We start from the raw sequence: 25,743 nt of genomic DNA on the forward strand, positions 1-25,743 counted from the left end.
AAAAAAAAAAAAAACTTGGCCCTCCCTGGTGGCGCAGAGGGTTAAAGCATTGCACTAAGAAGCTTAAGCCACTTCCACATGAGTTCGATCGTCACCTGCCCTGGAGGAGATCCACATGGTGTGGCAGACTTCTCCTGACCTGTCCACTGCTCCCCTCAGCAGTGTACTTCTTGTTTATCTGCCTGTTCTGCTCCCCACACTGTCCCTGGTAAATCCTCTCACCCTCCACATCTCTGGCCTATACCCCAGTTCTGTATGAATAAATAAATAATTAAAAAAAAAAACAAACTTATTTCTGAAAATAGCTACGTTTTGTAAAACAAAATCTAATGAAAAAAAGTGGCACTGTTACATATTTGCAAACTTCATTAATACCCACTTAAGTAGAAAATTACTTAGTTCTATCTGTATTTTCTGAGTAACTTCTGGAAAAAAATCCACTGTACACTCACTAGAATAGGAGTAACAACAGCAAGTTTAAGTTCTTTTTTTGATCCTACAGAACCCCTCAAAAGGTCTCAAGGATCTCCCACAGGTCCCCAGACTATACATGGAAAATCACTAAATCAGAATACCATTTTATAATCCCTAATTAACAGGTGTAGGCACAGAGTATAAACAGCTGCTAAAATAACCCCCTGCACCAAAAAAATCTGTCTCTGAATTAAGAACACATTGCCCAACCTATGAAATAGTGAGTCTTCCCCATTTCCCAAAGAAATATAAATCTTAAGAAGTGCCAAAAATAATAATTTATAGGCAACTGAGAAGACAGAGGAACACTAATGGACAGAAAAAAGTAAAATCCTGTACAGTGGGGAAATACTAAACAAATGACTGGGCTAAGGGAATGGAGAATGGAAAGAGGGAGTCAGAAAAAAGAAGAGGGGAATGGATGAAAGAGAACAGAAGCAAATAACAGGTAGGAGAACGTATGGAATAATATAAACAAACTTAAAGGCAGAGCAAAGCAAGTTTCATCCCCAGAGTAGATAACATTAAAATCCAACTCTCTGGGCCCACCCTGGTGGCGCAGCGGGTTGAAGCACAGCACTGAGAAATTTAAGCCGCTTGGGCATGAGTTCGATTCCCGCCTGCCTCGGAGGAGATCCACGTGGCGCCGCAGACCTCTCCTGATCCGCCCACTGCTCCCCTCAGCAGTGTACTTCGTCGATCTGCCTGTTCTGCTCCCCGCTCTGTCTCTGGTGCATCCTCTCACCACCCCTGCATCTCTGGGCTGTACCCCAGTTCTGTATGAATGAATAAATCTTAAAAAAAAAATCCAACTCTCCAGTGGATAATCGTAAATTCTGGACATCTCATAAAAGTATGAGAAAGCCCTCAAGAGCAATCTCAACACTTATAAGAAACAGCAGTAGTTATTTGCTGGGTTTTTTGGTTTGCTTGATTTAATGGATCAGCTCTTGAAAACAGACCCCAGCCAATATCAACCAGAGCTGCTAAAACTCAAAAATCCACAAAGTTTAAAGCTTAAAGACAAGAGTCGCAGCAATTGTAAAGTGAGGATGTGAAACCAAGAGTGGGAGCTGCAAAAATTGCCTATCAACTTTGCCCAAATTTCTCTTTCACCCCACATATGTATGTGCAAGACTGAAGCCAAGCATTTCAGATAACGATTAAATGAACTGAGAAGAGATTTCAGTTAGCACCTTGTAGAAAAGCAGAGTCTGCTAAAATAAAAAGTCAACAAACTAAACAAACATAACTAATACTTTTTGGAGAAAAAAGTAAGAATCCAGAGCCTCGATACCCTACTATTTCCAAAGCCAAAAAAATGTCACCTATAATTAAAAGAAAAGGCAATCAGTGAAAACATCTGAGATAATAAAGACTCTGGGATTAGCAGATGATTTTAAAGCAGCTGGTATACTTATATTCGAAAGCATTAAATGCTTACTATGAGTAAAATTATATGAAATCTCAACAGAAAAAGAGGCTACAATAAAGAAAGAAATTCTGAACTGGAAAAACTAGTATCAAAACTCAAATTAAAAATTGGAGTTCAGGTATAACACAAGACTCAGATCTTGGGTACAAACTGAAATTCAACCTGCTAAGTGGAGATTTTAAAAAGTTAGTGAACTTAAACATGAATAGGTATCTAAAAAACTAAGAGCTGAAACTAAGGTACAAAGAAACTGGTCTAATTTCTTCCAAAATAATGAAAGGCAAGTTTGTAGATTCAAGAAGTAAACTACAAAAAAGGTAAATACAATTCTCATGCCAATTCACCAATTCTTATACCATCAGGCTTTTAAAATCATAGTTTCAATTAACTTGAAATTGCCTTTTTCCAGATCCCATGGTAACAGTTAAGGGCCTATTATGCAGACAACAAAGCCACTTACATAAAAGGACAGACTAAAACAAACACTCCCATTTAAAAAAAAAAAAACCTTTGGGACCCATATAACAAACTGAAAAAATAAAAAACCTGACTGGCTTATATGCTAACAATTCAAATAACCACCAACAAATGCCATCTACAAAGGCTAGTTGGTAGCAACTGTAACAGGAAGGCTCTGTGGTCACTTAATCTCTTAGTATAAAGTGGGGTAAACTGTGTGTCAGATTAAGTAAATTTCAAGAAAAATATTAAAAGAAACATTGTATAATATGACCAAATCACCCCTTTATTAGGAAGACAAAATGTTGACACCTAACAGTTTCAAATCATGAGCTAATAATGTGTTTAGAGAACCACAATTAGTTGTCTGGCTATTCTATCAACAACTAATAAATTAGACAAAACTGGTAAAGCAGTGATACAAGAGGTCAACAGCACTATCAATCACAAACCCACAGATGACATTTCTCAAACAGTATCAACTTCAGAAAACATTCTTATCAAGGGCACAAAGTATGCTCCACCAAGACACTGTGTGTTGAACCATAAAACAGATCTCAAAAAATAAAGTGTTGAAATATGGAGATCGTGCAGACAATAAAAAGAAATCAGTTAACAGTAACAGTTGTAGAAATTAAACAATCACTTTAATATAATCTTTGGGTCAAACAATAACAGAGAAATCTAGGAAACATTTTGAATTGAATGATAAAATATAACATAAAAATTTGTGCAAAGCAGTAAAAACAGCTTCAGAAAAATTTTACTGTTTTAAAATGTTAATATTTGAAAAGAAAGTTTTCAAATCAATAACCCTCACTTCTACCTTACAAACAGAAAAAGCAAGTAACCCAAGGAAAGAGAAAAAATAAGGAGAATTATTATAAACTCTACACACATTAATAAGTAGGAATATTACAAATAATTGTCAATAAATATGACTACACAGATGGAGTGAGCAAATTCACTGAGTTATCAATACAATTCACCGAAACTGATGTGAAAAATACATCACCTGAATAACACCCACCATGATAATTACTTTTACTTTCTACTGCAGGGACATTCAGATTCTATCAATAGTACTCCTATCCATGGTCCCAGAGAGCCCTGTAATCTCCATTTGGACAGGTGGCCAAGAGGACTGGGTTATCAATTCCCAGATAAGATTCCACTGCATCACAGCACTACACCACAGCAGATGCCAACAAAGGAGGGAATGAAACTGGGGTAAAGGGGGGCAGCTAGGCTTGGTCTCCATGCCAAGCAACAGCAGACCACAGTTCATGTAAAAACAGCAATAGGTCAAATTTGGCCGAAAAGTACAGTTTTCCAACTCTTTTACCTAGAAAATGTTAAAACAACTTCCAAAAAAAAAGAGAAAGGGGAGGATTTGTACTACCTGACTTCGAGACAGTATAGTACTGGCATTAAAAACCAACAAATAATTGAACCATAGTAGCCCAGCAACATACCCATACTTATATATACAGTCATTTCATTTGTGACAGAACAATCCATTTGAGAAAAGTGTTTTAACAAATGGAACAGTATATTATTCATGGAAAAAAAGGAACCTTGACACACTTCACACATAGATGAGATAAATCGTCTAAGTAAGTATAAAAGTGTTAACCTTCAAAACTTCTAAAAAAGAGAAAGAGATCACTCTCCTAATTTAGGAGACAGAGTTTCCTTAAGACAGAACACAGCAAATAAAACAAAAAATGATACATTTTGTTTAAAAGGTTGGTGGTGCAGAGGGGTTAAAGTCTCAGCACTATCAAGCTACCAGCAGCCACCAGGGCACTAGTTCTGCATGAGTTGGATCCCTGGCTGAGGAGGTGACCCACATGACCCAGCAGACCTCTCCTGTCTGGTCCTGCTGCTCCCCTCAGCGGTGTTTCAGTAGATCTGCCTGTTCTACTTCCCGCTCTGTCTCTGGTGAATCCTTTCAACCCCTGCAGCTCTGGCCTACACTGTGCAAATAAATATATCTTTTTTAAAAAGGGCAAACTTCTGCCTATCAAAAGACAGCAGTAAGAAAATCAGAAAGCCATAGACTGGAAGAAAATAGTCCCTCAACATTTATCTGATAAAGAATAACATATTCTAATTTATATAACAGAATAGTAGTGGGAATTAAAAAAATTTTTTAAAAGAATAAAAAAAAAAAAGGAACAAGCGTTGTGCATTCCCAAGCCTACTATAGAGAGGGTTTATACAAAAATGTACATTCTTATTACTTTCATGAATAAAAATCAAACAATGGTTGCTGGCAGTGAGAAATGAATAGGAAAAGGTTTCAGGGAACTCTGAGATAACGGTGATGTGCTATATCCTCAAGAGACTTAGCATTACCAAATAGGATGCATGTGTCAAAACTCATACAAAGGTACACTTAAAATTTTATATTTCGCTATGTATAAATTAGAACATAACAAAGCAAATACTGAAGACCAACTTATGGATTACAAGAACTGTATACAAATGAATTGATGATAAGACAGGCAATAAAAGACGGTTATTATACCTGTATCATTTTTCACCTTTATGCATGAATAAAAAATGTTGTGGAGGGAGCAGGGAGTGAAAGGTAGATGAGCCCATTTTGCTTTGACCCTGCACAACCCCTGTCTGAGGCCTGATCTTGCCATGGCCAATGAGAGGGGTTATGAGACAATACTGCTGGCAGCCCAACCAGGGCCCTCTGCAAACAAGGCAGCTGCAGCACCAGGGCACTCAAGGGCAGGAGACCCTGCACTCCTGGAGTAAGACCTATGGTGCCTTGTTGCAGTTAGCGAGTTAGCTGGCATAAAGCAGGACAAATTCTGGACAAATGACTGCTCACGGCTGCCCCATCCTTTAGAAGATCTTTTCATCACAGGTTAGTATTATCACCCTCGAGGAACTGGTAGATCCAGTGGAAGATACTCTATCTCATCTCCAAGAAATTCCTGCCAGGTATGACCTCCGACTACTCCTAGCTGAAAGATAACCCCAAAGCCTTCAATATCATTACCCAATTACTAAAAAATATATATGCATCCAGCCTGTTTCAAGTTTCTTCTTACCAGCTCATAAAACTTCACACAAAACAGATGGCATCATCTGTTGCCAAGATGAATGCTAGTTGCTGTCCTAGCAACCAAACAGGCTTCCTGTTCTGTACTAAGAAACTAACATCAATTTTCAGAAAATCCTGAACAGCAGCTGAGGCCAGAGCAGTGGAAGAGACTACAACTCAGGCATGGTCTATAGGATGCTAGTGCTGTGACTGATGGCAGGAGCTAGGAGATACCTAAGCTTCTCTATTTCCTAGGGACTTATGCTAGCAAGGCCCTGATGTGAAGTCCCCACCCACTGTCCTAACACAAACCTGACTGTAACCCATGAGGAAAGCATTCAAGCCCTCCACCCCCAAATTTGCTTAGTTCTAGTCTTTGAGGTCATACTGTGACCCATCTAGTCTACAATTCTTGCCAACAATTCAGACTCTCAAAGACCATATTAAAACACGTTTAACATGTGGGCCTTGTGTCCATTGTCAAGGAAATTTATCAAACTAAAGGAAATTTGACACTGGCTAGAAAACTAGGTCATTATTAATTTTTGCCAGTTATATTTTTCATAAAGTCCTTATTTTTTAGAGGTAACAGTTGATAAATTTACAGATGAAATTTTATGTACTGGATTTGATTCTGAATAATAAAAAAGGTAAAAGAGCTAACAGTTCATGGTAGTTTTTTATGTACTCTACTTGGTCAAATAATCTCATAATAAAGAGTAAAAAAGTAATAAAACGGTAAGGTCTTTTTTTTTTTTTTAACTAACATTTGAGGGAAGCTATGAGGTTAAGAAGCAGCTATAGCTAAGGCAAAGAGTTGGAAAGAAATAATATACCTTGCCAAATTAATGAAGTAAGTTATGAACAAATGCTGAGTAGTTACAAACAACTAGCTCTTTGACCAATATGCTGGGTTTTCAGTCATCAATCAAAAAGACCCACTTTATAATTTTATAATCTGGACAAAATAGGGCTCTCCCTGGTGGCGCAGCAGGTTAATGCACCACTTTATGAAGCTCTCCGAAGCCACTGTTGCACGATTTCGATCCCCAGCCAGGAAGATGACCCACATGGTGTGGCAGACTTCTGACCTGCCCACTGCTCCCCTCAGCAGTGTATTTCAGTGGATCTGCCTGTTTTGTTCCCCATTCTGTCTCTGGTGAATCCTCTCACCCACCACACCTCTGGCCTGTTCCCCAGTTCTATAAGCATAAATAAATAACCTTTAAAAAAAAAATCTGTACAAAACAAAGATAACATTTCCTACAGTCTTTTGGTCAGTCCATGAAATTATGAATTTCTCTGAAAGCAAATAAGTATCAGTACTGTAAAGATCACTATGTTATTAAGGATTAGTTAGAACTAGATTTAAGAGATGCCATGCCTTTACTTTCAAAATGCAGGGCAGACCTTAAAAAATGTGGTATTGGCCCTCCCTGGTGGCGCAGCGGGTTAAAGCACAACACTGAGAAGCTAAAGCCACTTCTGCATGAGTTCCATTCCCGCCTGCCCTGGAGGTGACCCCATGCGTGGCAGACCTCTCCTGACCCGCCCGCTGCTCCCCTCAGCAGTGTACTTCGTCGATCTGCCTGTTCTGCTCCCCACTCTGTCTTTGGTGAAGCCTCTCGCCGCCCCTGCACCTCTGACCTGTACCCCAGTCTATATGCATAAATAAATAAATAAATCTTTTAAAAAAAATGTGGTATTACTTCATAAACATGCAGGAAATAAACAAGTATCCTCTTAAACAATACAGAGTATGCCTCAATTATTTACCTTTAAACCTCAGATATCTCACTAGGATGCTTTTCTATCAAATATATTTCTGTGGTTAAAAAAAATGTAATGTCACTATTATTAGAACTAAGTTAACTTTTCACATTTATACTACACCTCACTGATTGAAATTCAGAAAAAAATTTCTCACACTAAAGTCATTAATTCAGTTCCAAACATACCACATAGTGCTTACTTCCTGTTTACAAATCAATTAAAAAAAGCAGCTTTGCACATAAGACATACTCTGAATCTACATAATATATCAATTTTCAAAATATCTTTACAATTTCAAATCACCCTCCTGATGTAAGGAGAACAGCTGATTCTACCCCCTGTATATTACCAAAAAAAAAAGAAGAAGAAGAAGAGAAGAAGTTTGCCCCAAGGGATGCAATTTGTTAATTAAAGGTACTGAAGCTATAGACTGCACATTGTTTTCGGTCTTAAAGTCTGGAATCTTTAGTAACTAAAGACTGATTTTCTTAAATGGTGGTCTATAGCCATCAGAATAACATGGGGGTATTCCAGAAAAACGAAGACTCCTGGGCCTTACCCCACATCCAAAGTAAGAATCTCTGGGGAGCAGAGCCCAGGAATTATAACCAAAACAAATACATAAACACTGATTTTTCAGACCAAGTAATTCCAATAATGTAAAGTTTAAAAACTCACACGGGGCCCTCGCTGGTGGCAGAGGGCTAAAGCACAGCACTAACAAGCTAAAGCCACTTCAGCATAAGTTCAATCCCTGCCCCAGAGTTGATCCACATGGTACAGCAGACCTCTCCTGACCCGGCCGCTCTTCCCCTCAGCAATGTACTTCATCAGTCAGCCTATTCTGCTCCCCACTTTGCCTCTCTCTCACCACCCCTGCACCTCTGGCCTATACTCCTTTTCTGTATGCATAAATAAATAAATCTTAAAAAAAAAAAAAAACCTCACATGGACATAAGGTTTAAACCTTCCTTGGATATATACACTTGTACATTCCCACTGAAATTGAAAACCATCATTTTTATTGTCTCTCTCCCCCACTAGACAGTTTTACAGGAGGGCAGGAATTGTTTGTTCTGCTCATTACTAAATCCTGGGCCTCAAGGATACACAAAATAGAAATTAATCAATCTCTGCTGCAAGAATTATAAAGGAAGAACCCATCATAAATGTTAATAGGAAAAAATATACCTAATCTCATGGATCTATATTTTAGAAGGATTTTTAAAAATAGTAGTTTTCATCCTGGTTATTTTTTTTTTATAACAAGCATATATATGTAATCAAATACTGCAGATCAATTTGTGATTTTATTTCTAATGTGCAGACAACATGCCTTTGAAGTACTGACAGTAACTTTTTTTTTAAGATTTTTTTATTTATGCATACAGAACTGGGGTACAGGCCAGTGATGCAGAGGTGGTGGGAGGACTCACCAGAAACACAGTAGGGAGCAGAACGGGCAGACTGACGAAGTACACTGCTGAGGGGAGCAGCGGGCGCGTCAGGAGAGGTCTGCCACGCCATGTGGGTCACCTCCGGGGCCAGGGATCAAACTCATGCTGAAGTGACTTTAGCTTCTTAGTGCTGTGCTGTAACCCGCTGCGCCACCAGGGAGGGCGCGACAGTAACTGTTTTGTTCTCAGCTCTAAAATATAATTAGGAAAGTTCATTTGCTTCTAGAAAAGAAAAACTTTCAGAATAAAATCACTGTACATTTTCTTTTTATTCAATCATCTACAGCACTGTTCACCAGCCCTCCTTCCATTAACTTTGATAAATCAAACATCAACCCATGGTCAAATTCCTCTAACCACAGGACTATAATTTACTACCCATGATGTCACAAAATATATATAAGGAAGTCACAGAAGTCTTTTAAAATCTTTTAGAAGTAATTTCATGATACAAAAGAAAGCATTATAAGATAAATGTATGGAAATTTTCTGTTAAGTATTTTACTTCCAGATAAAAATAACAAAATCCATTTTAGCAAATGCCATATACAATGCACATTGATTTTTTATTTGCTTATTTCACCAATATTGGCACATGTCCTATAATCCTAACCTACAAATATATTCCATTAAACACAGTACAGAAGTCTGAGAATGCTAAAGTAATACTCAAGTAGTTTGTAAACCAAATTACTGCAGAAATTAATAGTAGGTTACAAATATTAAACCTATCCTCATTACATTTATAAACAGTAATAACACTATTTGCTTCCCTCAGCTACCAATACAAGTGTACTTTACTCATGATTCAAATACCATTAATGGTGCTGCTACTACTTTGTGATTTCCCAAGAGTGAACAATTCTTAACAGATTTCTGAATGAAAGTGAAATCTCCTAGATACACAATGAGCTAAGCCACCAACTGCAATGATGGTCTCAATTAACAGCATCCCTCTACAGATGTCTTATAAGCTAGTATTTCCTCCCACTTGGTTCTGGACTTGACAGCATATTTTCACAATACAACATGCAAAGCACAGATGCAAGAGAATTTATAACACAAAAGAGAGGTTTTCCCAAACACATATGAACATATTATATTTATTACATACATAAAAAATTTGAAATAACACTGAAAGCATATAGGAAACTGGCTAATTCTGTTGTACACACTGTAAGTAATCCATCACCAGAGCACTTTCTTACATAAACCTGCCAACAACCCCCAATGACAACCAAACATGGCCCCAAAACACTAAGACTCCCATACAAAGGTTACAGATCCAAACTGCTGTTGTCATTGATACACTTAATGAGCTTTTAACCTGAAACACTCATCTTCAGATTGAGTCTATTCATGCCGAATATGTACGATAGTGCCTTGAGGCCAACATCACACTAACAAGGAAAACCAAACAAAGATATTACAAGAAAAAAAGGAAGAAAACTACCCAACCTCCCTAATGAACACAGATGTTAAAATTCTCAATAAAATTTTAGCCAACCAAGTCCAACAATGCTGCAAAACCATTAACCTTGACCAATTGGGATTTATTCCAGGAAAACACAAAGTGGTTCAACATCCAAACCTCAATGTAATCCACCACAGTCATAAAAAGGGGGAGAACAAAAGACCCCATCAATAGACAGTGAAACTATCTGATAAAGTTCAACATCCATTTATGATAAAAGCCCTGTAAAAACTTGGGATAAAAAGAACATATCTCGACACAATAAAGCCATATATGACAAACCCATTGCTAGCATCATCCTCCATGGAGTAAAACGAAAAGACTTTCCACTATGATCTACAAAAGGTAATGCTAAGCAAAGTCAGCCAGGAGGAAAAAGATAAATATTGGGTAATTTCACTTGGATGTGGAATATAGAAAAATCAAACAAAGACAAACTTTGAAAGCTGACCAGATTGAGGGATGAGGTGTGTGTGTCTATGTGTGTACATGACAGGTGTGTGTGTCTATGTGTGTACATGACTACAGTTACCACACCTGAGGGGAGAAATCATATACTGTCCAAAATTAACAATGATGTAAGAAAAAGTACTATATTTAAAGATTAAATATTATATATATATAAATCATGCATACTATGTCAACTTTTGAAGAAAGTAATTTAAAGTTTGCAATGTGAGACTAATTCCAAACTTTGCAATTATCAACAGTTCAAATTGTATTTTTATTTGTTAATATATTATTTTATACTTACAGTGATAAAAACATTCTGCATTTTCACCTAGCTTTAGATTTCCTAATAATGTACCAACATCAGTCCAGAACTTGATCACTCAAAATACTTTATCACCAAAATTCAGAGATTTCAAAGTGTGCTCACATTTCAAGATCAAGTATTTTAAAAATATTTCACAACTGCGAGTTTATATATCTTCACTACTTTAGAACTAAAAACATGTTTAAAATATTACTTTAAAATAATATGAACTATTACAAGATTAAAATATTACTATCAAATTGTTAGGAAGAAAGAAAAGGAATGCAAATATGCTTGCAAAACACACTCTGAAGGTGAAAGAAAAAATTGAAATTAACACTTCTGTACCTTTTATGAAAAAATGCAATGAGAGTAGTGTAAGTAATCATTTCTTTTTAACAAAGTGATAAGACTTCCTTGTGAAATAACAGCTGTTATTAATTAACAGGGTTGACTGGCTCATAATGACAAGATAATAAAACAGGTCTATTTTATATTTTTGAAAAACATAAGTTCCCCACTTTTACTAATAGCAAAATATGAAATTAAAAAAGCCCACAGAAGTAGCATGGAATTGCTAAAAATCCATTACAGGAGAGAGAAAAAAAAGTTATCCAGAATTTTAACTTGATCCTTTTCCCATGAGCCTAGGCTGAGTGCTCAGACAACTCACCGCCTTCTTACTTAGCACCTGCTCAATACTAAATATTCCATGCACCTTTTAAAATTAAAACATAATAAAAAGGAAGGAATGAATCTCAAATGAAAGCTGATCAAATAACAGCCTAACAAAAGTTTACTATATAGTAAACACAAAACCAATTCTCTCTTTCTTGGTCTTTTATTCTTTACATTTTAAAAGGACGGGTTTATTAGGAAAAGAAGAAAGGAAGGCAGAGAGCTGCTGCTTTGAAAGGAAATGCTTGTGAAATTCCCTCTTTCTTGCTCTTTCAAAGAAAAGACTAATGGTCAGTTACTCTACTACCAGATGTCCACCAAAAAAGTCTTTTCCATTTAAAATCAATGAAGTTTAGATATGTTTAAGGTATGTCTCAGGTTTAAAGCAACATACTTAGATAGCGCACATTAATTCTTAACAGATTATTAAAACAGGAACTCTAAAATATCTAAATACGCAATACAAAAAGAGCTAAGTTCACCATTCCATGTAAATTTTAAATATTAAAATGACTGCCTTCAAAAAATAATTGAAAACTCTAAGAATACTTACTTCGTTTCCATGCTTTTGCAGAAATTCAATTTCCTGTTGTGTGAATGTCGTCATAGAGATAGATTTCACCCTGTGTGGAGGATTTAACCCTCTCCTAAAAGATAAACATATTTTAAAAATTCACTTTTATATCCTGTAGTATTTTTTTAATTACATGTAAAAAAATAAGTAAGTAAATAAAATAACATGTAAATGCAAAGCATTTTTAGTCAGCATATTTAAACTTGGAACATTTTCATTCCATAACAAAAGGTATTTAAAATTTATTTTAAACTATAGTCCCCACAACAGCTATTTCAAGACTATATTTGGCTTGTCTCATACCAATACATTTAAAGACAAATTCATACACCAATGTAAATCATAACCATGATGTTTGTATACCTTAACCCATACAGTGATACACATCAATCAGATCTTGACAAAACTGGAGAGGAATAAGAAGAATAAAGATAAATTCAACTGCCTTACTAGGAACACACAAGCACCTATAAACACACAAGCTTCTAGGAAATACATATTGTTTCTGATGAAGGAAGACTGTATCAATATCGAACCTCATGGAAAAGAATTCCAAAAGTAATTAATTGTTTAAAAAAAAACTCCTATTTTCTAAGAAAGAGACAGCAATGTGCTAAAAAACTTTTGGAGCTATACAGTTTAATCAAATGGCTATTACTTTTAAGTGTGGGGCTAATTTAGAACACTGAAAATTAACGTTATTAATTGGTAAGGAAAATGTCCCATCTCTCCAAAAATTCAAGGTCTTACAATAAAGGACATTTTTCAATCAACAGCAACACAGATAAGGGATTCAAGAAATAACTGGATGCATAATTAAATGACGTTTACAACTCTGAAGCTTTCCTGTATAGATGGTCTTATGAGAAATATCTAAGTTGCTTGATGTTTCATCACTCACATGAAAAACTGAATAGAAATGTACTTAAGGAGAATAAGAGCTATATATATATACATTTTGCCTTCTACACCAAGTGGCCAATTCCACCCACAAGACTAAGAGTTAAAATAACATCTGCAGGGCGCTCCCTGGCAGTGCAATGAGTTAAAGCACAACACTATGAACTTATCTGCAGCATGAGTTCTATTAGCCAGAGAGGTCACCCATATGGCATGGCAGACATCTCCTGACCCTCCCACTGCTCCCCTCAGCATCTTTCATTCAATTGGTTCGTTCTGCTCCCCACTCTGTCTCTGATGAATCCACTCACCTGTACCCAGTTTTTGTATGTATAAATAAATCTATTAAAAATAAATAAAAGTCACTAAACCTATCTGCAAAGAAGGAATCTATGAAAAGTTTTATGTCCTCTGGTAAAGAGTTCATTTGGAATCCAGAATAGATTAGTAATATTTTTACAGAATTGTCAAAATCTTGCAATCACTGATGCTAAATGAGAGATTTTAACAAAAGAACAACAATCCTTTAAAAATATTTGGAGACATCTTTGAATAATTATATATAATGTGTACTATCCCGATAGTCACAATATTTTAAGTGAAAACAGTAAGGTAAATTAAGAGTTAACAAAAGCTTATCCATTTTTACATTCTAATCCTTCCTCTCCCCTTTTCAACTGTCAGATTGCATACCTTTCAGATCATGTTTCCAAGTATGACAAATTACTTTATCTGTTCCACAAGTTCTTTATCTGCTCTCTTTGAAGGAGAGAAAATATTAAATGGGCATTCTGCATTTAAAAGAAAATGAGTGCAATGCAACCATCTTCAACCTAGCAAAATTTTCAAACTTAACTGAACAGCTACATTACGAATTACTTTGAAGCAACTTCACAACCTACACCAAAAATTAACTTTACAGATTAGCTTTATGGTACATATACAAGCTATTTTGTTTCAAAACAATTTAAGAATTATTCTTCTCTCTCAAATTCCTCTCCTCTATTCCCTCCCTCTCATTAAGCAACTGTGTCTCTCCTTATTCCACACCCCATCTTGTTCCAGCCAACCCTTCACTTTTCAACCTTCCTTGTAGAATCCTTTTTTAAAAATATTTATTTGTACACACAGAACTGGGGTACAGGCCAGAGGCAGCGAGAGGCTTCACCAGAGACAGAGTGGGGAGCAGAACAGACAGACTGACAAAGTACACTGCTGAGGGGAGCAACAGGCAGATCAGGAGAGGTCTGCCCAGCCATGTAGATCACCTCCGGGGCAGGCAGGAATCGAACTCATGCAGAAGTGGCTTTAGCTTCTTAGTGCTGTGCTTTAACCCACTGCACCACCAGAGAGAGTCCCTTATAGAAACCCTTTTAAAAATGGAAAAGGCAAAGGAAATGAGGAAATGTCCAACACTGCAAAAAGGGTATGTTGTGGATAAGAAAATTTGAATCAAATAATTATACTACTATACTCAAGTCATTAAATGCAGAAACACGACTTCTCATGTTGTAGGTTTACAGATGTAATCTCAAGAAAACAGTGCAGTATGTATTTTATATTAGTCATCATTAGTTCATTTACACAAGAAGGTACTTATCTTACTTACAAAACTGAAAAAGCTTTTAACTTATGAAATATAACCAGGATGTATTCATAAAGTATGAATAGCTATTTTTTTCCCATTTAACAAGGAACATGACTATAAGATTTCTTTAAATAAGCTCTCACTGCATTTTATTGTAGGATTTAAAATAGAAAACTGGTGTGCACAATTTTATAAGGCCATAACTCACTCCAAGGGAATTTTACATTTGTCTATGTTCTTTAATGGCTTTTATCAATACAATCTGCTATTCAGATTAACTAACTATATTCTCAATACAAGGATATATGAAGACTTTTCCTTTTTTGTTTCCAAACTTTGTACATGGATAGTAAATGTTTACTATAAAATATAGGTTGGTAAAAAAAAATCAAAGACATTTTCTCAGTGTCTGTAAGTAGAATGTGGGTAAGCCTGCAGTGAAAATAGGTGGAACTGATTGATGGTGGATAATGTGTATCTCTCATTCATGAGGGCCTCCCTGGTGGTACTATGAAGCTGTCCACAGCCACTGCAGCATGAGTTCCATTCCAGGCCAGGGAGGTGACCAGCATGGCACAGCAGACCTCTCCTGTCCCCCTGCTACTCCCCTCAGCAGTGGATTTCAATAGATCTGCCTGTTCTGATTCCCACTCTGTCTCTGGTGAATCTTCTCAGCCCCTGCACTTCTGGCCTATACCCCAGTTCTTGCATGCATAAATAAATCTTTACAAAAAAGAAAGAAAACAGATAAACCAAATTGTTTTGGGTCTCTATCTCAGTTGAGATATAAATTCTACTTCAGTTCAATCTACTGAACATTCAGCGCTTTCAACCCATATTTTAAAAAACTACATTTTCTCTTAACTTTACCATTTCCAGAATAACTAACAGAAAACACATATTAATACTTTCTATTAAATAAATAACATACAAATTTAAAATTTGTGGAATATTTATTAAAATTTAAATTTGAAAAGACTATGTCCACAAAAATAAGCCAAGACTGAATTATATGAAGTCAAGCACACATGTGCAAATTGGCAGGCAAAATGATAAAGTAGAAGGAAATCTGTATTTATAAAATATGTTACTTTGATATCTATTCGCACCAATTTCCACTCCCAGTACTAAAGCAAATGGATAATCTGATAAAGATTTCTTTGCTAAATACAATAGATACTCTACAGGTTACCAAAAAATATAGTAAAACAATTGCTAACATATTGTTGGTGTTCCAGAAAGTAAGGGAACCTTTAAATACCCCTAAAAAAATTAATATGTGAAAGTAAGCTGAAATAAGACCAGCCCATTTTATACACAGTGCTACTCAGAAGGTAAATACCAGTAACAGCCAAGACCAGAGGTTGGAAGCAAATATTCTTGTTAAACCTAATACCCTGGATAGGAAATAAGGTAGCTTCAAGTTGGTCAGTATCTCTGGGTCCCAAAGAACAATATACAAATTCTCTCAAGAGCATTTGGAAATATTACGTTGAATAAAACATATCAATCATCACACAACAAACGACAGAACTTGAGTTAGCAGAAATAAAATTTAATACCACCTCCCCCAAAGACTTTAGAAATTAGAATTACCCCCACACAAAATACAAACCAAGTATAAAGAATTCACCGAATAAATGTAATAAAAATTAGTAAGAGATATTCAGTTACCAGAATAACCAAGCAAAGCTAAAAAAATCAAAACTCTTAGTTAGATATGAAAAATTCTAAATGTGGGCATTAAAAATCCAACAAAGCAGTTACACACACAAGAGAGAATGAGGAGAAATAATCCAGCACAAACACATGAAACAGAAAGAAGGGGTTGAGGGGCTCCAGGAAGAAAGCTTCAGAAAGAATAACATCTGACTTCCCCGGAGCCATGGCAGCTAAGGCTACCACCAACCAGTCACAGCTGCTTCCTCTAGAGCTTGTGGACAAATGCAAAGGATCAAGGATTCATACTGTGATGAAAAGTGATAAAGAAATTAATGGTAAGCTTCTAGGATTTGATGATTTCGTCAATATGGTATTGGAAGATGTCACTGAGTCGGAAATCACACCAGAAGGAAGAATAATTACTAAATTAGATCAGATTCTGCTAATGGAAATATAACAATGCTGGTTCCTGGAGAGCAGGACCTGAAGTATGAATGGATTTCCTTAACTTATGCTAGATTTTGTTTTGTCTTATGGTGACAACTTAACCCCTAGAAAAATGTTTAAACTTTTTAATGTTTGGATTCTGTGAAGCTAAGTTTCCCATTAAAGGGAAATGCTTTGAAAATGCATTGTAAATGCCCATCTTTATAAGTTAACCATGATTATTCTCAGAAAAAGAGCAGTGTGGTCTCTTATAGACTAAAATAAATGTGTTTTTGGGTAACTGCCAAAAAAAAAAGAAAGAAAGAAAGAAAGAAAGAAGAACATCTAATCTAATCAATTTTGCCTGAAGAGAAGTTGGTTAAAATATTTCAGTAGGCTATAGAACTTTAAATTTAAATGGCTGGTCGCTAACAATGTTAATATAAACTTAATAACGCTAACTCAACATTTACATCTAACCCAACCCAAATTATTTAATAAAAAACACTATGTAACATATTATAAAAATTACACAATTAAAATCCACAACAGATAGAGGTGCCTCTAAATAGCCTATCAAGATTTCTACAGACATTATAAATACTAAATATTAAAAAATATTAGTCTACCCAGAACCCAATTTCAAAACGCCCAGGCCTCCCTAGTAGCCTAAGGGTTAAGTCTCAGTGCTATCACCTCTGTGGCCTGAGTTCAAGCCCAGCCAGGGCGGTGACCCCACATGGCACAGCAGACCTCTTCTGTCTCCCTGCTGCTCCCCTCAGCAGTCTCCCCTCAGTAGATCCTCCTGTTTGCCCAATTCTGTCTCTGGTGAATCCCCTCACACACACACACACACACCACACCTCTGGACTACACCACAGTTCTAAATGCAAAATTTTTTTTTCAAAAATCCACTGGAAGAAAAAAGAAAAAAAAATTCCACTGGAAATACAAACATGCATACGTATATACACCATGTTCAAAACCACAATTATACTTGGGGGGGTTGTCTGAAAGTCAGAAATAATGCACTGTAATGTCATATAATACTTAGGACAAACGTTTTACAAGATAAGAATCAGAAACTAACAAAACTAATTAAGGTATTTCAGTTAAAAGTGGTGAACAAAATGTAAAAATGTCTTCACTATCTCTCCAAACTCCAATGAGATGATTTAAGTGATTCAAAATAGTTAAAATCCCAGTTCTCCTATAGCCACAAGACTGTCCCTTCTGGAGATTATACTGTATAGAATCTGGATTCAGATATAACTAATCGTTAGTAAGTATCAGATTAAAAACGGAGTACTCAGCTATGAATTTACATACTGAGTAAGAGATGAGCTGCCCCCAAACCCACAGAAAGTGTAGCCAGGTTTTTATTACTCCTGAAAGATTGAATTTAACATTTGCAAACTCAAAAAACTATGAGTTTCCAAATCACAGAGTCTAAAATATGCCTAAAGTATTTAACAAAAGACCTAACCTAAAATACTTCAATATAAAGCTCCAGTACAACAGGGAAAAAAAAGATCATATACTCCCCAAAATGGAAAGGGGAAAAGGGCACAAAGAATCAGTAATAAGAATAGCACCAGATTTCTCAAAAAGTAATACAGAAGGCTTGAAAACAACGAAACAGCATCTTAAAATTTCAAGGGTATTTTCACCATTGTTAATGCAGACAAACTATTATTTTACAAATGAGACTAGAAAAAGACATTTTTAACCATTTAGCTCTCTAAAACATTCTTCAGTTAATCTCTAATCAGCAGGCTAATAAAGATGTGGGGTTCCTGAAGGGAGGGTCTAACACAAGTTAGGCATAAAGGTAATTTCTAGAATGAAGGTGTAAGTCCCAAAATGACAGATTCACAGCAGACATACAGTACAGCATTTATAGACCACAGAAATGTCTATAAAAGATTTATGAAAGGATTTTATGGCTGATCACACTAACAGAACTTTCATGCCAAGTATCATTTATCCAGGGATATATACTATTTATGATATATATGTGGAAAATTAAGCAAATGAAAAAAACAACCAACCCACTTGGAGGAGGAGGAGGAGGTGGGCAGAACAAGAAAAATAGTAATATACTACATGACTTAACAGAATTACATACAGTAGCAATAAGGCAAAAAGTGAAGTGATTTTAGCCACAAATCTTGATAACTTGAGAGGTAAAATGAGAATACAAATATAAGGATGAGAAGTGTGTTAAAGAGGCAAATCCTTATCTTTTTCCTTGTACAATAGGGATGTCAACAAAACTGAAAATTGAAAAAATAGCTATAAATATGCTACTTAAAAATATTAAGAAAAATACAGATGGAGAGAACATGAATTCATAGTTGTAGCCTATCATAATCAAAAACGGAGTAAAGGAACAGATGACTGTTTCATATAAGTCTTTGCCTTTATACATGTATTCTTTTAACAAAAATTGAAATTGAATTTAAAATGAAAAATGAACTGAAAATAAATGGTCCTTGCTCTTCAAGCAACATATAGTTGTGAGTTGTTTTCTTTAATGAAAAAGCATTCTGAGAAAATGCAAGAATTTTTTTTAATTTCAAGACTATACAGTTTCTTTACCAAACACTAGCAATCTGTACAACCGCTCAAGTTAGAAACACCAAGATTCACTGGGGAAGAGAAAAGGTCAGGAGACAAGAGGAAAAGTTTTCTTCCCAACATTATTTGTTCTACTGATTTCTTCTCCCATCATGTCTTACAAAATGTGACAAACATAAGGGAAATGTCTTTTCCTTTCCTGAGAAAGTTACGCTTTCAGTAACTTCCATACAGTGGTCTCCTATCTCCCCCTATGGAATAAATTATCTCTACAAATAAGCTTCAAGTTGCCCAGAGAGTGATAATGTGCACCACTTCCAAGCCCCTAGTCTTTTCTTTTTTAAATTAACAGCATTTCTGTTTCCTACCAAAAATTCTCACTAATAGTTTCTATCCTCCTTATTATCCTGATAAAATTAGACTCCTTAAGACAAGCACCCATACATATATAAAAGATGTATGTATGACTTATTTCCCTCTAAAAAGCAGTAATAGTACCTATCAAAAAGAGACTTTATCAAAAAGAGACTTTGGAAAAAACACACTCAAACTTAAGGGGGAAAAAAGCTCTCATTTTCTATTCCACAGATACAAATTGTTTCCCATCCTGACTATAAAGTTAACAAAGTTCATTCTAATTATATCCAATCAGGTGTCTTCTTGTAAAGATGTCACAAGGATCTTCCAGCTAATGAAAACATTTGAAGGTATATACAATTAAAAATTTTTAATAAGTTCACAGGAATACAAGGTATGTTTTCCTAGATAATCATCACTTTGATTATTCAAACTAGGAAATGCATTAATGAAGTTTCTCAAGAATTAGAAACATTATGCTTATTGAAGAGAAAAGGCTAAAAATAGGAGGTATGAATTTGCTTATTTTCCCGAGAGATACTGAAATAGATACAAAAGTATTTTATACACTGAAGTTCCAAAGTGAAGCAAGTTCCTTAAAACAATGTTTTCATATTATCCAAGTCACTGATATTTAAAATGTTAATATATTTAATATACACTAAAATGCACTCTGCAGCCCCTACTCTGAAAGTGAATAAAGTCAAAGTGTTCACAATATTATGCCAAAAAAACAGACAAATGAAAGAAGAACTGAGACAAACTTGACATGAAAATGATGCCTTTGTACCAAGAGTATGATTCCACCATAGCCTGTATGCTCTAGAGTACTCCTGGGACAGAGGTGCTCATAGCACTACCAAAGAGTTCCTCTTAGTCAATTTGCTTAATAAACTTATATTTTTCCTTCCCAATGAAAATCCTACAGCGAACATCTACTGTACGATAAACATATTTCTGGCTGATCATGACTCTCTCCCACTCCTTCCAACTCAATGAAAGTTTGTTTATCAAGAGTTGTTTGGTAATAAAGTTGGTATAGATATGATAAAGTTTAATAGAAAACACTGACACAAGTGAAAACTGCCTCCATAAAAAATAAGTGAAATATTTTAGAGGCAATTAAATCAGGTCACTATGAAATGTTATTTAACAGACACAGGAAATGTAGAAGACAACAAAAAAATCTAAACCAATTCGGCACTCAAACTATTTTAAAAGTAACTTAAAATTGTAAAAATTATAAACAATACATTGCAAATCTTTTATATAAAGGAGACATTTAAGACCATTCCTAAGTGACAGATGAAAGTTTTAGCAAATTAACAATTATATGGAAAAAAGCTAAATATATTTATATTTATGGTACATGTACGTCTTTATGACTTCTTTAAATGACCTGATAAACCTACCCACTATCAATCCTAAATGTATAGGAGGAGGGCTTCTAATTACAGTTCAAATACCAACAACAAGCAAAAGAAGTAGCTCACAGCAGGACATAGTCGTCAAATGTAAAAAAAAAATCAGTATGGGAATAGCCAGATGCCACATACCCTTTGCATTCACAGTATGCAACAGCAGTTTCTGAATAAAATTCAGTTAACATATCTGAGGTTATGAAGTTCCTTTTAAAAAAGTTGTCAATGTCCTAAATATGAAATCAAAATCCGTGACAACCTGCCTGTCTTACCTTTTAAAGTCCAATGATGCAAAACCTACCATTTAAATTACCAAAATACAGAATTTACAGTAATTCATGAGAACTCTTTATACATATGTTAATGGTAGAACCCACATTTGTTTTAGACCATAAACTAAGTAAGGTATCACAGCAAAGCACTGAGAGTATGCACTAAGTTTACAATTTAAGGTCCTAGGGGTACTAGTACTTCCCTATGAATGTCACAAAATAGTGTCTGACACATGGCACTCCCATCTGAATGCAGGTTATAAACTACTGCCCACCGTGATCTCAAGAGGTCTTAAATATTAAACACCTCCAGGAGTGCCTGAATGTAACCCTCATGCTAACAGCTGTATAAAAACAAATGCCTTTCATCTGTCCAAATTTTAAAAATTAAAATTTCTTATGATAATTTCTTATAAAATATCACAATATTAATGGATTAAAAATTACTATCTGTTTACATATCTCTGCTTGTGAATTCCAAATTGAAATGCACTGCTCACATAAATAGCTTAAATTCAGAGGCACAAAGTGTTTCTTCAATGTTACTAATTTTTTCTAAACCCTCTCTGAAAAGTCCCAGAATCATTTTAAGGCTAGGGCAATTTTTATATTATTTACTGACTACATTGTTTCCAGAAAATAATATAAAACTAATCTTTAAATCAACTAAAGGTTCTGTAAATATATGTTTGTTGGTAGTTAATAGTGTCCTTCCGGGCCCTCCCTCCCCAGGGCCCTCCCTCCCCTGTGGCACAGGGGGTTAAAAGCCACTTCCCCAAGAGTTGGATCCCTGCCTGCCCCAGAGGAGATCCACAAGTGGAGGCAGACCTCTCCTGACCCCTCCTCCCCCCACCCACACTGCTCCCCTCAGCAGTGACTTCATCAATAGGCCTGTTCTGCTCCCCCTCTGTCTCTGGTGAAGTCTCTCACCACCCCTGCACCTCTGGCCTATACCCCAGTTCTGTATGCACAAATAAATAAATCTTTAAAAAAAAAAATGGTGTCCTTCCATCAATTTTTCTGTAAAAAGAACAAGAAAGTAACAAATCAAACTAAAAACATCTCCATTCTGCCTCACTAATTAATGGTCTGGCCACATCTAAATCCAGTCTTAAGATTCTGATCTAAATTCAGTCATATATTCTAAACAAGTATATATAAGATATCTGAAAAAAGGAAAAATGACCTCTGAAAGTAGTAATGTTAACATGCTTCTGTTCAATTTCATTAAATGAAGATACTGCTACATGTATGATAAAAAATATGTTGACTGCTAAAATTTGGAATTCATGATTCCATTTACTGTGTATTAGCATTTTTTAAGCACATGTTTCTGAATGGCAACTAGCATATCTACTTACCTGTATATGTACTTAGCTGCACAATCTGTGTTCCATAAATATTTAATGAACTGAACCATTTAATCCTAACAACCTTATCACATATTAAGAAATCATGGTTGAAGGTTAGGTCCAAGCCAACCTGCATATGGAGAGATAGCTTACTACCTTGCCTAAGTCACAAAGCTACTGCCAATGTTCGAAATCTAAATTCAAAATTTGGCACAGAGGTTTAGTTAAACTAAACCCTGGTGGCGCAGAGGTTTAGTTAAAGCATGGCACTAAGATGCTACAGCCACTTCAGAATGAGTTCAATCCCCACCCTGGAGGTGACCCACATGGCACAGCAGGCCTCTCCTGATCAGTGCTGCTCTCCTCAGCAGTGTACTTCATCAGTCTGCCTGTTCTGCTCCGCACTCTTGTCTCTGGTGAATCCTCTCACCACCCCTGCACCTCTGGCCTGTATACCAGTTTTATATGCATAAGTAAATAAATCTAAAATAAAATTCAAAAAATAAATTCAAAATTCATCCTCTTTCAACAGTATGTCAATTAAACAGCAAACATGTTAATTTTAATTCAATCATATCATTCTTCCTAAATCATTCTCCTGCAGGTTTGTTTTTTAAAGAAAAAGTTGTCAATAAAGATAGTCTGTTCAATTTTCTCCTTTACACATTTGTTCCAGTACCCATTCCTTCCTTTCCAAGAACTCCAAATTTCTAATTTGGAAGTTCTATTTGGAGATCTTTGGCCAAATGAAGTCACCGTACACTACATATCCAATCAGGGCACTGATTCAAAGTAGCCATATGACGTAAGCTAACTGGGGTGAATCACAAAACTTCTGAATAAGTTGAAAGGTTAAATAAGTTAAGGTAATATGCAAACCCCATTAACTGGGCATCATCTTTGAATCAAGGAAATCTAGACAACATCAAGCATCTGGGTAGTCTTAATAATTTTCTTCATATTTTTTAAACCATTTTGAATCAGGTTTTGAGTTACATCTAACAAATCCAAACAGACGTTTATAAGGGTTATTCTTGTGTCAATGTCTTTCACATCTTGCTCCCTATTCATGGAGTGTTCTTACCCTGTTGATAATTACTTATCTACTAAGCTGCTATTACATATATACCAGGCATTTTGTAAGGTGTTCACCTTTCAGTACCACTAATACTGAAAATGAGTCTACATCCATATTCACAAAATAAACTTCATATTCACCATTCCTTTGATGAGAAAACACAAGCTCAAGTGACTGAGCGACACTCTCAAAACCACACAGCTAATTAACTGTGGAGCTAGGCTTATGTAGCTTATAAGTACTTGTTCTTTCTACTACATGATGCTGCCTGCCTTGGAATCTTGTCTTTAAAAATGTTTGTCTAGGCATCAAATTCTCTATAAAGTTTTCCCTATCTTGAAACCTTGCATATTTCAGAGATAGCTCACTGAAAAGAACAAAAATACTACAGAGTACTGTGACTATTTTTATTTAGAATGCAAGCTTCTTAAGAATAGCTGAATGGAGTAACACTGCTGCCTCCCTCAGCATATGACACACGTCAAATGAGTGGTACCTATGTGTGGAGTAACCACTGAACAGACACACTGTCCTATCATAAATTGAATACCATTAAGAAAACTACTGTCATTACTGAGATATGCTTTAATGCAGAAATGTTTCTGAAATGTGGAATATAGCAGGAAATGTGTAAATACTTCTTGATGTTCCACATTTACTGCAATAAAATGTTGCCGTGTTATAGGTACAAAGGGCTACACAGGAATGTCGTAAATTCACAATTGCGACCATATATACATAAATCTCTCAAACCAAATTCTTTAAATGTTATCAAAGGATCTTGTGTTTAGTAAAGCAGGATATACTTACTGTGCATAGAGTAATAGGTAAATACACTTACAGTAAGTTGGACTGCTGGCTTCATTTAGAACCAAGCTGGCCAACACGTCACATTAACTCTAATCATAACTGAAAAGCTTGAGCCACTACTATCTCCAGTAACCACCTAGCTCTACGATTCTGTTGTAATTAGGAAGTCCTCAGAATTAATGATCATTTCTCAGAATTTTCGTCTGACTTGACTACACAATCTAAAAGTAACTTCTCCGCAGATATGGTTTCTCCTATCAAGTTATCTTACTGAATTTTTCATTACTTACGTTATTACCATTTCCCCCACTGGAATGTAAACACTGAGGCAATAAGGATTTTGCTGTATTTACCAGCACACCCCAAGACTTCACTCCGGACCTAGTAGATAGCTAATAAACGCTTGCTGAAAAAATAAGTCATGGAAAACCAAAACTGCCTTTACCGAACTGAAAAAGGCAAATGGCGAACTGTACCTACTGAATAGGCTCTGCATTTTCCAAAAGTGGACTTTCTCATACATACACTCTGTCTCAGTATTAATCGTACAGAAGACTGGGAGGGGGGATGGCAGGGATGATGGAGGGAGTAAACCAAATTATTGGGAGAAACGGGGAAAATGAAAGAACTTAGACATTTTGATCAGGACCAGTCTGAGTTCAAGACAGCGCCTAAGTTGTTTGTACTGTTCATGTCCAAAATCATCTGTAAACCTCCCCAAAGAAGTTTCACAGTCACAGAAACCTTATCAAAGACAGCTTAGTGACGCCGTCAACAAATACAAACCGTCCCAGTCCCTCCAGACGGCGTCTGGGCGTTTCGGCCCCGCTCACCTCCCTCTCTGGCCGCGGCCGTCTCCGGGCGCTGGGACTGCGAGGAGCCGCCGAGTCCCCCACCTCCAAAACCACCGCGCTCTCGACGAGCCCCGAATCCAGGAAAACTTCCCAACTCCTCTCGGCCCTCCGGACCCCCCAAGCTAACCCCCGACCAGCTCGCCGCCACCGCCGCCCCGCCCCCTCGCCCACCAGGGAGCCCCTCCAACTTCTCCCCTGGGGCTTCCCATCGCTGCCCCCCAGACCTGTTCACCCCGCCACGATTCCTGCGCGCCCGCTCTCTCCCGGGGACCCCGGGACGCCCGACCCCCGAGGG

The 25,743-nt window shown here is 36.3% G+C and overlaps 1 protein-coding gene across 6 annotated transcripts in view; it reads right to left on the bottom strand.

Annotated features, from left to right (window-relative positions):
* Positions 1-25,743, bottom strand: part of AGFG1 (ArfGAP with FG repeats 1) — a 70,751-nt gene that overhangs the window by 44,240 nt on the left and 768 nt on the right. For all 6 annotated transcript variants that reach the window (XM_004674220.2, XM_012727559.1, XM_004674218.2 and 3 more), the window contains exon 2: positions 12,128-12,221. In XM_004674220.2, coding sequence (XP_004674277.1) covers positions 12,128-12,221 — 94 coding nt within the window. The remainder of the gene's footprint in view (positions 1-12,127; positions 12,222-25,743) is intronic.

Source organism: Condylura cristata, unplaced genomic scaffold (assembly GCF_000260355.1).
Source record: "Condylura cristata isolate star-nosed mole 26May11 unplaced genomic scaffold, ConCri1.0 scaffold00002, whole genome shotgun sequence".
Classification (NCBI taxonomy): domain Eukaryota; kingdom Metazoa; phylum Chordata; class Mammalia; order Eulipotyphla; family Talpidae; genus Condylura; species Condylura cristata.